Below are 14,148 nucleotides of genomic sequence, written 5' to 3' on the forward strand. Positions count from 1 at the left end.
GACTAAACTCTGTGAGGAGATAGATTCTGACTTGCCGGTTTTAGCAGATGGAGAGAAAGAACGCAGTGCGCTGCAGAGGACAGGGGAAAGGAAGGGAGAGGAGATCTCTTGGGAGACACCATTTGGGACTGTTACACCGGCCGCTACACTCCATATTCTCTAAGAGGATTTTCCCCCCATTGGATGCAACGCTTTATCGAAATCCTACCCCCCTTGAATGTAACACAGACCATCCCTGTACAACCCGGGATTCCATCCCACTTCAACAACACTGTGCTCCAGAAGCTAGCGTGCTAACTTCCCAATGTACATTGTCAAATGTTAAAGGGTCCAAATCCAAATGATTCCAGGTAAATAACTATTTCAAAATTGTTCTGAAATGACTGATTCAAAGAGTCTTTCAGTTCAGGCTGATAACGCAGTACGCAGTCTTTTAACCTCCTAGGAGAATCAGTATTCAATTCATTGCAGATAGTGGCCTTCCAGAAAGTCAGATATTTCATATTTTAAAAGTGTGTTTGATTTGTACAGCAGCTTGACCTTGGATAGAGGGAGTCAATTCGATCCCATTCAATTCAAAACACTTCATTTATGCAACAGGGGCCAATAATGTTAACGGTAGTGTAGATACGTAAAACCCAGATAACATTAACATACGACATGATCACAGCAACAACAACACCACCAAAATGACATGGAAAGGGGCAGACCTGCGGTGGCCTGACCCGTTCAACTCTGATGACCACCATATCTTTAACCTTTCTATATAGAGTGTCGACTCTCTTCATCACCCAGGACACATTGCTGTGCGAAATAAATGCACTTCTGAGAGGGCGCCATAGATCCGGAAATCCACTATTTGCAATCTGACTCCTGGTGTTGTATCGTTTTTTTACTCCCTAACATTTTCTTACGACTTTTTCTACTGTTCATGCTCTTTACATGAACATGCTTGTGCATTATTGCTTACAAATGCAATGAAAAGACAATAAACATTCTGCATCTTGCTTATTTCACAGTTTCCTACTTGGGGGGGTTCTGTCAGTACAATATGCAGTAATATCTTTTCTACCCTTAATATATTTTCCTGGTTCACCAATAAGAGAAGGAAACAGAGAGGAAGCGAGAGAGAGACTATGGGAAGATCTAAATTGCATACTCCTCACGTCTTCTCTCCTCATCTCCTTCTCAAAAACAATTGGAGGAGAAAGCAAAATGTCCCGCCCCTCTGATCTTCTCCTCCAATCGGGTTTGAGAAGGAGACGAGGAGAGAGGACGTGAGGAGTATGCAATTGAGATCTTCCCAGAGAGTAGGAGAGAAGTAGAGGGAAAGAGTGACAGAGAGAGGGAAGTCAAGAGAGAGGGAGAGAGTTAAAGAGAGTAAAGGAGACATTTAGAGAAGGTTACAGTTAACCTTCAGGGATTTCATTTGCTTCTCTGACTGAATTATCTCATCGATAAATCTGACTGAATTATCTAATCAATAAATCCGATTAAGGGACTGCAGCCTCTCCCACACAATCTGCATCTCCTCTCCTGCATGGAGGATGGCAGTGGGCAGTCCAGCCCAGAGAGTCACGCACCTCTTCGTCTCCCGATAAAGCCCTGACGTTGATACCACAGGAAGATTAGAGGCAGACCTGGGATGCGTCCCAAATGGCACCCTATTCCCTATATAGTGCCATTGGGCCCTGGTCAAAAGCAGTGAATATGGAATAGGGTAGCATTTGGGATGCAAACCCAGACGACCAATCCCAGTCCCAAGGGGTTTGGTGGAGGACCTGGGCTGGCAGTGGCTCACTCTGTCCAGTTACCAGTGTCTGAATTCTCTTGGGTGTTTTACTTAAAATGTAGCTTCTGTTATTAACCTTTCTTAGACACTCAGGTGACACTAGACACTTTCTTTTGTACTTACCTGCATTTTCCCAGGAGAGCCACCGCCTGTAATGACCCGGGGAAGAGTTGCAGAGGAGTAGAGTTGATGTCGATATAGCCCCCTGCTACGTGGCAAAGATAAGGAGTTATATTTGAAGAAAGGAAATATTCTGTACGTTTAAATGTCTTATATTTCAGCAGCAGTGATCAAAACAAACGGATGCGTTTCTTTCTTCCAGTATAAGTCTTTGGAACCCAGCACTCAAGTCATTTTTTGGACTACAAAACATTTGAGCTGAGCACGCCAATTTCTCTTTCAAAGAGTTTCATTAAATATGCCTACTACGCCAGTGTGATGAGTAACCGTTCCTGAGACCTGAAGCCTTTACTTACAAGCGCTTAACCAACAATGCAGTTTTAAGAAAATAAGTTAGGAAAATATTAACAAAAAAATAAAACAAACGCAATAAAATAACAATAACAAGGCTATATACAAGGGGTAGAGTCAATGTGCGGGGTTAGAGGTCAGTCGAGGTAATTTATACATGTAGGTAGGGGTAAAGTGACAATGCATTGATAATAAACAGCGAGTTGCAGCAGTGTAAAAACAAGGGGGGGGGGGGGTCAATGCAAATAGTCTGGGTCGTCATTTAATTAAATTGTTCAGCAGTCTTATGGCTTGGGGGTAGAAGCTGTTAAGGAACCTTTTGGACCTAGACTTGGCGCTTCGGTACCGCTTGCCGTACGGTAGCAGAGAGAACAGTCTATGACTTGGGTGACTGAAGTCTTTGAATTTTTTGGGGGCCTTCCTGTTGACCTGTATAAAGGTCTTGCTCAGCTCTAGCCTTTAGCTCAGTGCAAATGTTGCCTGTAATCCATGGCTTCTGGTTGGGATATGTACGTACAGTCACTGTTGGGACGATGTCGTTTATGCACTTATTGATAAAGCCGGTGACTGAGGTGGTATACTCCTCAATGCCATTGGATGAATCCCAGAACACATTCCAGTCTGTGCTGGCAAAACAGTCCTGTAGCGTATCTGCTGGCTTCACTAGGTCTGTCTGTTTAGTCTTATTTGTGTTTGGGCTTCTGTTCATAGACCTACCTTTTTGATTAAGGGCTGAATGATAAGTTAGTTGAGTAGTTGAATCAGATGTTGTTGGGATGGACCAGGATTGAGGGATCATGTTATAAAACTACTGATTCAGATGAAATTATAAATGGTTGCACTTCCCCCTTGTGGCTCAACGTAAACAAGACAGACATTTCACTTCCCAAACAGCAGGTGGCGATAAAACAACATACACACTTCCTAGTCACCCAACTACCAACAAACGAAGAGTAAAATCACAACATCAGCTGAGAGAGAGACGAGACATTATTCTGCACTATTTTACGTCTTTAAAATGACCAAACTGCAGCTGTTGAATGCTTACCTGACAGAACGTTTAACGGTAGTGGTGCGGGAGATTCTGGACGTGGTCGGGGACACAGTGGCCGAGTACCGAGAAGAGACGGCTAGGACGAAGAGAGAGAATGAAAGCGCGAGGAGACAAAATGAAAGCCTGCGGCGACAGCTTCGGGACATCCTACTCTTGGCGGAGACAGACTGGCGTAAGAACATTTTGTTGGATAATGCTAATTTAATGGTCATGCCAAAAATGAATTGGCAACCTGTCAACTAGTTAGTTACTTTGGGTGATGTCTGTCTGTTGACGATTGACAGTAACGTTACGTTGGCTCGCGAGAAGTGCCCGAATTCCAAATATCCCTCGCAGCAAAAATTTACTAATAGTAGTGCATGATTAATTACAATGTCATAACTATTTACTAAATGACAGCACTTTGTCTTTGTACCCTCTTTCTATGCAGGATCCACTAGCCTTTCTCTCTCTGGGCAGCAGCAGCTCTGTGAGCAAGAGTGGAGCTCCAGTCAGGAACATGACCCAGAGCCCCTGCAGCAGACCCAGGTCAACAGACGAGGGCTACAGACACAGAGCCAGGTAGCGTTGGGTAAGGATGGGGGTCTCACAGGACCAAACCAGGGACACACTGAAACAGTCAGAGTAGAAGAGAAGCCCAGTTCAGGGGAGGCAATCCCAAAGACCGAGCACAACTCAGACCCAGAACCAAAGGGTTTTGGAAACACCTCGTCCTTGGCCCCATCTCCGTTCTCCTCCAATGCCCACTGTGCCACAACAACTGGAGCAGCCAACGCTGAAATGCCCGTCCTTAGGACAGATGGAAAGACGTCCTCTCCCATCGACCCAATCCAGGGACGGATCAAAATGGAACCCAAGGAATGTGACGTCACACTGAACCTCACCAACCATGAACCTCAATCCAGTTCAGACTACACAGGTCGTCCTATAACACTACTACCCCACAACCATGAACTCTCAGGCGAGACTGGCTTCAAAGACCTTCCAGATATGAACATCTCAGAGCTCCATAACACACCCGTACATGACCAGCAAACATATGCAACAGAGCCTGGGCCCAAGGACAGGGTGTTGCCATACAACGAGAGTAACAACTTCACCCCCGCCGACCACCAGGAGGGACGCCCACACCGCTGCACCCGATGTGGGGAGAGTTTCAGCCAGGCGGCCAGCCTCCACCTCCACCTCCAGTACAAGAAGCCCTATGCCTGTGACTGGTGCTGTAAGTCCTTCGCCCAGTCGGCTGACCTGCGGCGCCACCACCGCATCCACACGGGGGAGAGGCCCCACCGCTGCTCCTGGTGCTCCAAAAGCTTTACCCAGAGAGGCAACCTGAGACGGCACCTGAGGTTGGCATACATTGTTATGTTGTGTTCTCATACAGTGAGCTCCAAAAGTATTGGGACAGTGACACATTTAGTTGTTTTGGCTCTGTACTGCAGCACTTTGGATTTGAAGTGATAGAATCACTGTGATGTTAAACTGTCAGCAGACTGTCAGCTTTAATTGGGTGAACCATTTAGAAATTACAGCACTTTTTGTACATAGTCCCCATTTTTAGGGGACCAAAAGTATCGGGACAAATTCACTTATGTGTATTAAAGGAGTCAAAAGCTTAGTATTTAGTCCCATATTTCTAGCAGGCAATGATTACATCAAGCTTGTGACTCTACAAACGTGTTGGATGCATTTGCTGTTTGTTTTCATTTTTGTTTCAAATGATTTTGTGCCCAATAGAAATGAATGGTAAATAATGTATCGTGTCATTTTGGAGTTAATACATTTTTGGGTCAATAAGAATATAATATGTTTCTAAACAGCTGTCAATCTTTACATAAAAGCTAAGTACTGACATTGTGGCTGGGTTATGGGCCTGGGCATTGGGCAAGTATGGTAGTATGGGCTATATAGGTTGGAGCCCTGTGACAACTTGTCCTCCATTGAATGTTGATTACCTGGTTCATCCTTATCACCAGGGCCGGCTCCAGGCATAAGCACCATAAGCACCGCAGTTGTGGTCTCAACTTACTATTGAGAGTTAGAATAGTAGAACACACAAGGTGCAAGTTCGAAATTTGGACGTGCGTCAGCAATTTTTCTCTTGTTATGTCATCACTGACAGTCACTCAATTAGCCATGTCGGCTAGCTGTTTTAAATGAGTCTAGCAAGCTATCTAGACTTGTAGTAATCATGGCCGACTACCGACCACGTGCCCAGGTGTCCTGACCTCCAGGTGTCCCCCATTTGATTTTGTTAAGTCACTCTCACTCAGATATCATTAACATTGCATAAGTCACGGCAAAATGTGTAGAATTGCAGGAAATGCACTTTAAAACTGAAAACAATTATCTCCATCACATGGCAAAAATTTAAGAATTTAAGAAAATGAGCTGTAAAATTATAAACAGTTTTCTCTTTGCCCCATGGCAAAAGGAGTAGAAGTAATGTGAATGTTACCATGACTACGGATAGTCCTGAGTGATGATGACGATATTTATGCATCTGTAACTTTCTCACTCATCGCTATTCACGAATAATTCAGGACTATCCGTGGTCATGGTAGCATCCGCATTAATGTAGAAGTGTTTAGAAACCTATTCGATTCTTATTTACAATAAAAGTGACTCCAAAACAACACATTACATTACCATTCATTTCTATTGGGCACAAAATAATCTGAAACACAACCAAAACAAACAGCAAATGCATCCAACAAGTTTGTAAAGTCACAAGCTTGCTGTAATCATTGCATGCTAGGAATAGGGGCACACATACTAAACTTTTAACTACTTTAATACTCATATAAGTGAATTAGTCCCAATACTTTTGGTCCCCTAAAATGGGGGGGACTATGTTCAAAAAGTGCTGTAATTTCTAAACGGTTCACCCGATTATGGATGAAAATACCCTCTAATTAAAAGCTGACAGTCTACACTTTAACCTCAGTCATTGTATCATTTCAAATCAAATCAAATTTTATTGGTCACATACACATGGTTAGCAGATGTTAATGTGAGTTTAGTGAAATGCTTGTGCTTCTAGTTCCCAACAGTGCAGTAATACCTAACAAGTAATCTTAACAATTCCCCAACAACTACCTAATACACACAAATCTAAAGGGGTGATTGAGAATATGTACATATGAGTATATGGATGACCTGTGGCCGAGCAGCGTAGGCAAGATGCAGTAGATGGTATAAAATACAGTATATACAGTGTTGAGACCCAATCACTGGACACTTTAATAAATGGATCACTAGTCACTTTAAACAATTCCACAATTTACATATCTTACATTACTCATATCACATGTATATACTGTATTTTATATGTGATATGAGTCATGTAAGATATGTAAACATTATTTAAAGTGGCATTGTTTAAAATGACTAGTGATCCATTTATTAAAGTGTCCAGTGATTGGGTCTCAATGTAGGCAGCAGCCTCTCTGAGTTAGTGATTGCTGTTTAGCAGTCTGGCCCTGAGATAAAAGCTGCTTCTCAATCTCACGGTCCCAGCTTTGATGCACCTGTACTGACCTCACCTTCTGGATGATAGCGGTGTGAACAGGCAGTGGCTCGGGTGGTTGTTGTCCTTGACGATCTTTTTGGCCTTCCTGTGACAACGGGTGCTGCAGGTGTCATGGAGGGCAGGTTGATGCGTTGTGCAGACCGCACCACCCTCTGGAGAGCCTTGCGGTTGAGGGCGGTGCAGTTGCCGTACCAGGCTGTGATACACCCCAACAGGATCCTCTCGATTGTGGATCTGTAAAAGTTTGTCAGGGTTTTGGTTTGCAAGCCAAATTTCTTCAGCCCCCTGAGGTTGAAGAGGCGCTGTTGCACCTTCTTCACCACACTGTCTGTGGGTGGACCATTTCAGTTTGTCTGTGATGTGTACACCCAGGAACTTAACTTTCCACCTTCTCCACTGCTGTCCCTTCGATGTGGATAGGGGCTCCCTCTGCTGTTTCCTGAAGTCCACGATCATCTCCTTTGTTTTGTTGACGTTGAGTGAGAGATTGTTTTCCTGACATCACACTCCGAGTGCCCTCACCTCCTCCCTGTAGGCTGTCTCGTCGTTGTTGGTGATCAATCCCACTACTGTTGTGTCGTCTTCAAACTTGATGATTGAGTTGGAGGCGTGCATGGCCACCAACTGTCGTGGGTGAACAGGGAGTACTGGAGAGGGCTGAGCACACACCCTTGTAGGGCCCCAGTGTTGAGCGTCAGCGAAGTGGAGATGTTGCTTCCTACCTTCACCACCTGGGGGCGACCCGTCAGAAAGTCAATGACCCAGATACACAGGGAGGGGTTGAGACTAAAGTTCGACCGATTATGATTTTTCAACACCGATACCGATTTATTGGGGGACCAAAAAAGCCGATACCGATTAATTGGCCGTCTTAAAAAATGTAATATATATATTTTTTTTAAATTAATAATAATAATAATATATTTTTTAATGTATTTGTAATAATGACAATTCCAACAATACTGAATGAACACTTATTTTAACTTAATATAATACATCAATAAAAATCAATTTAGCCTCAAATAAATAATGAAACATGTTCAATTTGGTTTAAATAATGTAAAAACAAAGTGTTGGTGAAGAAAGTAAAAGTGCAATATGTGCCATTTAAAAAAGCTAATGTTTAAGTTCCTTGCTCAGAACATGAGAACATATGAAAGCTGGTGGTTCCTTTTAACATGAGACTTCAATATTCTAAGGTAAGAGCTTTTAGGTTGTAGTTAATATAGTATTTATAGGACTATTTCTCTCTATACCATTTGCATTCCATATACCTTTGACTATTGGATGTTCTTATAGGCACTTTAGTATTGCCAGTGTAACAGTATAGCTTCCGCCCCTCTCCTCGCTCCTACCTGGGCTCGAACGAGGAACACATCGACAACAGCCACCCTCGAAGCAGCGTTACCCATGCAGAGCAAGGGGAACAACTACTACAAGTCTCAGAGCGAGTGACGTTTGAAACGCTATTAGCGCACACCCCGCTAACTAGCTAGCCATTTCACATCGGTTACACCAGCCTAATCTCGGGAGTTGATAGGCTTGAAGTCATAAACAGCGCAATGCTTGAAGCACAGTGAAGAGCTGCTGGCAAAACGCACGAAAGTGCTGTTTGAATGAATGCTTACGAGCCTGCTGCTGCCTACCATCGCTCAGTCAGACTGCTCTATCAAATATCAAATCATAGACTTAATTATAACATAACACACAGAAATACGAGCCTTTGGTCATTAATATGGTCGAATCCGGAAACTATCATTTCGAAAACAAAACGTTTATTATTATCGCATATACCCTGACTCTGCGTGCAATGACCGCAAGAAAAGTGACACAATTTCACCTGGTTAATATTGCCTGCTAACCTGGATTTCTTTTAGCTAAATATGCAGGTTTAAAAATATATACTTCTGTGTATTGATTTTAAGAAAGGCATTGATGTTTATGGTTAGGTACACGTTGGAGCAACGACAGTCCTTTTTCCGTGAATGCTCACCGCATCGATTATATCGATGGGACACGCTAGATAAACTAGTAATATCATCAACCATGTGTAGTTAACTAGTGATTATGATTGATTGATTGTTTTTTATAAGATAAGTTTAATGCTAGCAACTTATCTTGGTTTCTTACTGCATTCGTGTAACAGGCAGGCTCCTCGTGGAGTGCAATGAGAGGCAGGTGGTTAGAGCGTTGGACTAGTTAACTGTAAGGTTGCAAGATTGAATCCCCGAGCTGACAAGGTAAAAATCTGTCGTTCTCCCCTGAACAAGGCAGTTAACCCACCGTTCCTAGGCCGTCATTGAAAATAAGAGCGTGTTCTTAACTGGCTTGCCTAGTTAAATAAAGGTGTAAAAATAAAACAAATCTGCCAAATCGGTATCCAAAAATACCGATTTCCGATTGTTATGAAAACTTGAAATCGGCCCTAATTAATCGGCCATTCCGATTAATCGGTCGACCTCTAGTTGAGACCCAGGGCCTCCAGCTTGATGATGAGCTTGGAGGGTACTATGGTGTTGAATGCTGAGCTGTAGTCAATGAACAGCATTCTTACATAGGTATTGTTTATGTCCAGATGGGATAGGGCAGTGTGATGGTTATTGCGTCATCTGTGGATCTGTTGGGGCGGTATGCAAACTGAAGTGGGTCTAGGGTGGCCGGTAAGGTGGTGGCGATTTCAAATCCCAAGTGCTAGAGTTCAGAGCTAAAACAACAAATAATGTGTCACTGTCCCAATAGTTTTGTAGCTCACTGTATATTGTAGCGAATCTAGGCGGTAGCTCTGACCAGCGACTGTCAATCCAACACCTTTGCCGTTACGCCCCAAAATCCAAACCTCTTGACGAGGTTGCTAGGTGTTGGGTTAAAGTCTCTTCACTCCATTTATATACTATTATTTTTATATATATTTTCTATACTTATTTATATATTATAGGATCCACACCGGTGAGAGACCCTACAGCTGCCCCTACTGCCACAGGACCTTCAGCGACGGAGACACCATGAAGAAGCACAAACGGACTCACTCTGGGGAGAAACCCTATCGCTGTGTCCAGTGTCCCAAGAGCTTCACTGTGGCCAGCGGCCTGCGGGTACACCTGAACACACACCTGACAGATGCAGGGCAGCTCATCACATGAGGTCAATGCGCTAACTAATCAGCTACTACTGAATCGGCTGCACCATTTCAAACACAGGACGACATGAAGGGATTGTGAAACGTTGAAGTGTTTTAGCCATAGGAATATTTCCTAAATGTATTTATTGGGATTAATAAAAACAGTGCAGTAGAAAACTAATGGATAATGTCATCGTGGCTGATGTTTCCAGCTTGATTGAAGAGTGTGTGTCTGTGAAAATGAATTAAATCAGTCCATCATTTAATTATTAAAATCACATTTCTAATTCTGTATTTCTTTTGTATTAAAGTTGAACCCTCTTTCAGGTTGTTTATTTCCAAAAGGAAGATGCCAGATGCTTGACTCACGTTACCTTCACTCAATGTATTTATTATAATACTCAGTAATAAGGGTGCAAACCCAACATATTTAAGTGGAAAATCCCTTTAATAAAACTCTTGCCTCCCCTTTTTCATGAATTACGGTAGCGTTTTTATCACATGACCAAGGAGAGTCAAATAACCCGGAAGTGAATGCTTTCGCGGATATTTTTACAAACAGTCTAGCTTGGGTCGTTATTAGTAGGCTTTAAGTGGATTTTAACAAAAATTTTGGTCAGGCAAAATTTCTAGAAAATGGCTAAACTACAGCTTTTGAATGCTTACCTCACCGAGCGGTTAATGGTGGCTGTAGATGAGATACTGGAGGTGGTCGGGGGGACAGTGTCAGAATTCGAGGAGGAGACTGCCCGGACGAAGAGAGAGAATGAAGTCCTAAAACGAAGGTTACGAGAAGTTGGACTCGACACGGGAACGGAATGTTCAGCAGGTGATGATACCAATGGCTCTTTGTCTATTTTCTGCACTCAGCCAGATGACCTCTGTTGCCCACACTGTTTTCATCTAGATAAAGTGTAGATAAAGGGGATGCAGGTTTTTCTAGAATATTATGATATGGGGCATTTGGACAGTCTCAAGCCCAGTAGATCACCACATTACCCAAACAAGCTCATCCTACAGAATGCCTGTAAACTCATGTTTGGATCGTTGCTTCTGTAGTTGTGTGAATGTAATCAAGCTAATTTCTCTCTCTTTTCTGTCTGTTTGTTGGTCGGTCCATCCAGTCTCGACCAGGCCTGTTTCTCTCTCTGTGTCTGGGCAGCACCAGTGGAGTTCCGACCAGGGTCCAGACCTTGAGTCTACACAGACCCAGAACCACATGGTAATGAGCCAGGATGAGATGCCTGCCACACATAGCCAGCTACCCACAGACTGCACCGAGTGGAAGAGTCTGTGTAACTCTCCACGTACCATGTCCTCACAACAGACCGATACATCAGCTACCACCCCAGTAGTAGCTCCATTGACTTCAGCGTCCGTGAAAAGGGACTTGGACGAAGAAGACGACCAGCTTCTACTTCCCTCTGCAAATCCCTTCAGCAGCACATCATGCCCCGTGGACAGAGTGGTTTTACACTATAACTCTGAGAGCATCAAAACAGAGCCTAGTGATACTAGCCCTATTGACTTGGGGTCAGTATCTGCTCAGATGGGGTGTGGTGAACTAAACCCCAGTTCGGACCCTGGACCAGCCACTGTTGAAACCAGGTACATTGTTTCAGACCTGAGCGCTGACCTGGAATCAGTGGTTACAGACAGCAGCAGGTATGGTGCCTCCACTGCCTCGGGTGTCCCAACTGACCTGGTATCAGCTAGTGCGGCCATGATCCCAGACGGCTTTTTCCGTCAGATTGGCAGCGATGGTTGTGTAACAACAGGGCCAGAACTAGACTTCGGGGACACCACCACCACCAGTACCGTAGGTCCCTTGACCTCCCTGTTCTATCCGGGTCAAACCAGACGTCAACAACAAACAAATAGATCAACAAATAGGGGTCATCAACAAGTAAACAGGTCCACAAACAACAGGGGTCAACAACCAACAAACAGCAGGGGGGATCAGAAGTCCCACCCGTGCCCTCAGTGCGGTAAGATATTCAGTCACGTGTCACGCCTCAAGATCCACCTCCGCATTCACACAGGGGAGAAGCCGTACGTTTGTGCACTGTGTGGCAAGCGATTCAACAACGATGGCACACTGAGGAACCACCGGCGCGTTCACACAGAGCTGCGGTTGTACGGCTGCCCTGTCTGCGGCATGAGCTTCAAGGACGCCTACACGTGTAGGAAGCACCAGCGCGTACATAATGGAATGCGGCCTGCCGGTGGCGGGGCCCACACCTGCAGCTTGTGTGGCAAGGCTTTCAGTGAGGCAGCTAAGCTGACCAAACACATCAGGACTCATGTCTCAGACATTGGATGAGGGCAGTACAATCTATAAAGACTTTTTATAGCATACACAAAGGCTTTATAAGCACTATATAAATGCTTCACAAATAATCTATAAGTGTAAGTGTATGTCATACATGGTGTATAAAGGGTGACAAAACAATTCCCACTGTAGAGTTTATTGCCAAATGTAAGTTAATACACTATTTATAGATTATGACATATGCTTATGATTTGTAAAGCATTTAAATAGTGTTATATAAAGCCTTTCTTTATAAGTTTTTCTTTGCAACGGAGCTCCCGAGTGGCGCATCCTTCTAAGGCACTTCACCCAAAGTGCAGCGGGGCGTCACTACAGCCTGACGTGACCCGGGAGTTCCAAGGGCAGTGCATAATTGGCCTAGCACTGTCCGGGTTAGGGGAGGGTAGGGTTGGCAGGGGATTCCTTGTCTTAACTTGCTCTAGCGTCTTCGCATGGCGGACTGGGCGCCTGCAAGCTGACTAGGGTCGTCAATTGAACGGTGTCCCCTCCAACACATTGGTCCGGCTAACTTCCGGGTGTTTATAAGAAGCAGCGTGTTTGTCCGATCCTCACCTCTCCTGAGCCCGTTGGGGAGTTGCCATAATGGAACACAATTGGATACCACAAAATTCTTTCATTTCTAAATGGCAAAACAGATATATATGAAAATCTCTAATCCAAAATGCTGGAGTATAGAGACACATTTTATTTTAGCTTCACTGTCCAAATACATATGGAGGGGTGTGTATGACCATGGCTGCACCGGCTTCAACGGGACATGTCTTTGTGTACTCTGTCTGTGGCAGACGGTGTGCATCCCGCATCTGATTATACAGTCATCAGCGATCCCACAAGGAGTAGTTGAAGTCATCATCAGATGTGATGGACTACCTTAAGCAAGCAGCAAGTGTGTGTAGACGTATTCTTTTTTTTACTGTGCGTGTGTGTTTTACTTTACTGCATTTGTGTTTGTGCACCAGCCCGTCCAAAGGGCAGCGGGTCCCAGTCTGTCAGTCTGTTACAGGGAGGTTATTTACTTTTGCTGTGTTGTAGTATTGATCCACTTCCTGCTTGTGACTCGGGGGTTGGAGCCTACTGACCTTAGAGACTGCAGAGGATGAACCATAGGTTGAAGACACTGGTGTCAAACACAATTCCTTGAGAGCCACAGTCAGTGTCTGCTTGTTTTTTATCTTAAAAAAAAAAAAAACGATTTTAGGATCTAGATCTGCAAGAAAAACCGGGGTCATGTTGACTTGGCATAAAACGGATATTAACTGAAACTATTTGAACTTGTCCAATAACAAACACTGATTAATTAAGTAAAAGGCAGGAACCAAAACCCACTGACACCACAGTGCAGAATCTAAGGACTGGAGTTTTACTTGTGTGGTTTAGGAGTCCAAAACCACATTCCTTACCCCAGGACACTTCATAAGGTGACTATCCAGGAAAATGAAAGGAAAATGAGCACCCCGTGTCTGCACTGAACTAAGGATTTTATTTAGAGAGACACAAACCGGCTTAGGATGCCTTCATTAGAGTCTCATCATGGTCTCTCATAGCAAGTGCTCAGACTTTGACTTATTGTGGCGCTGATAGTTCAGAGCCTTATGTACAATAAATGGGTTTATTTTTAAATGTGTGCTGTTTTATTCATGTTTCCAGTTGCCTTTAATTGAAAAGTTTGTCACATAAAAAACAGCAGTGTCTTATTGATTCTTGCTTGATACTTGTTCTGGGCAGTTGAAAAGTTAGTGCTATCCGGGGTCCTTGGGACGTCCCTAATCATAACCCCGACTTTAATCCTTACCTTATCGTAACCATTGTACACTGCTCAAAAAAATAAAGGGAACACTTAAACAACACA

At 43.9% G+C, this 14,148-nt stretch overlaps 2 protein-coding genes across 2 annotated transcripts; both read left to right on the forward strand.

The window, feature by feature from the left end:
* Nucleotides 1-3,219: 3,219 nt before the first annotated feature.
* On the forward strand, nucleotides 3,220-10,296 carry LOC120033043 (zinc finger protein 436-like). The gene is made up of 3 exons (XM_038979330.1): nucleotides 3,220-3,489; nucleotides 3,748-4,666; nucleotides 9,785-10,296. The coding sequence occupies exons 1-3, from the start codon at nucleotides 3,282-3,284 to the stop codon at nucleotides 9,987-9,989; spliced, it is 1,332 nt and encodes a 443-aa protein (XP_038835258.1). The 5' UTR covers nucleotides 3,220-3,281; the 3' UTR covers nucleotides 9,990-10,296.
* Nucleotides 10,297-10,506: 210 nt separating this feature from the next.
* LOC120033016 (zinc finger protein 235) lies at nucleotides 10,507-13,919 on the forward strand. The gene is made up of 2 exons (XM_038979306.1): nucleotides 10,507-10,796; nucleotides 11,092-13,919. The coding sequence occupies exons 1-2, from the start codon at nucleotides 10,604-10,606 to the stop codon at nucleotides 12,288-12,290; spliced, it is 1,392 nt and encodes a 463-aa protein (XP_038835234.1). The 5' UTR covers nucleotides 10,507-10,603; the 3' UTR covers nucleotides 12,291-13,919.
* Nucleotides 13,920-14,148: the final 229 nt, after the last annotated feature.

This window comes from Salvelinus namaycush, chromosome 3 (assembly GCF_016432855.1).
Source record: "Salvelinus namaycush isolate Seneca chromosome 3, SaNama_1.0, whole genome shotgun sequence".
Classification (NCBI taxonomy): domain Eukaryota; kingdom Metazoa; phylum Chordata; class Actinopteri; order Salmoniformes; family Salmonidae; genus Salvelinus; species Salvelinus namaycush.

Coding starts and splice junctions, on each gene's coding strand:
- LOC120033043 (XM_038979330.1), top strand. CDS start 3,282: ATGACCAAACTGCAGCTGTTGAATGCTTACCTGACAGAACGTTTAACG. Junction 3,490..3,747: donor CTTGGCGGAGACAGACTGGC/GTAAGAACATTT, acceptor CTTTCTATGCAG/GATCCACTAGCCTTTCTCTC. Junction 4,667..9,784: donor AACCTGAGACGGCACCTGAG/GTTGGCATACAT, acceptor TATATATTATAG/GATCCACACCGGTGAGAGAC.
- LOC120033016 (XM_038979306.1), top strand. CDS start 10,604: ATGGCTAAACTACAGCTTTTGAATGCTTACCTCACCGAGCGGTTAATG. Junction 10,797..11,091: donor GGGAACGGAATGTTCAGCAG/GTGATGATACCA, acceptor CGGTCCATCCAG/TCTCGACCAGGCCTGTTTCT.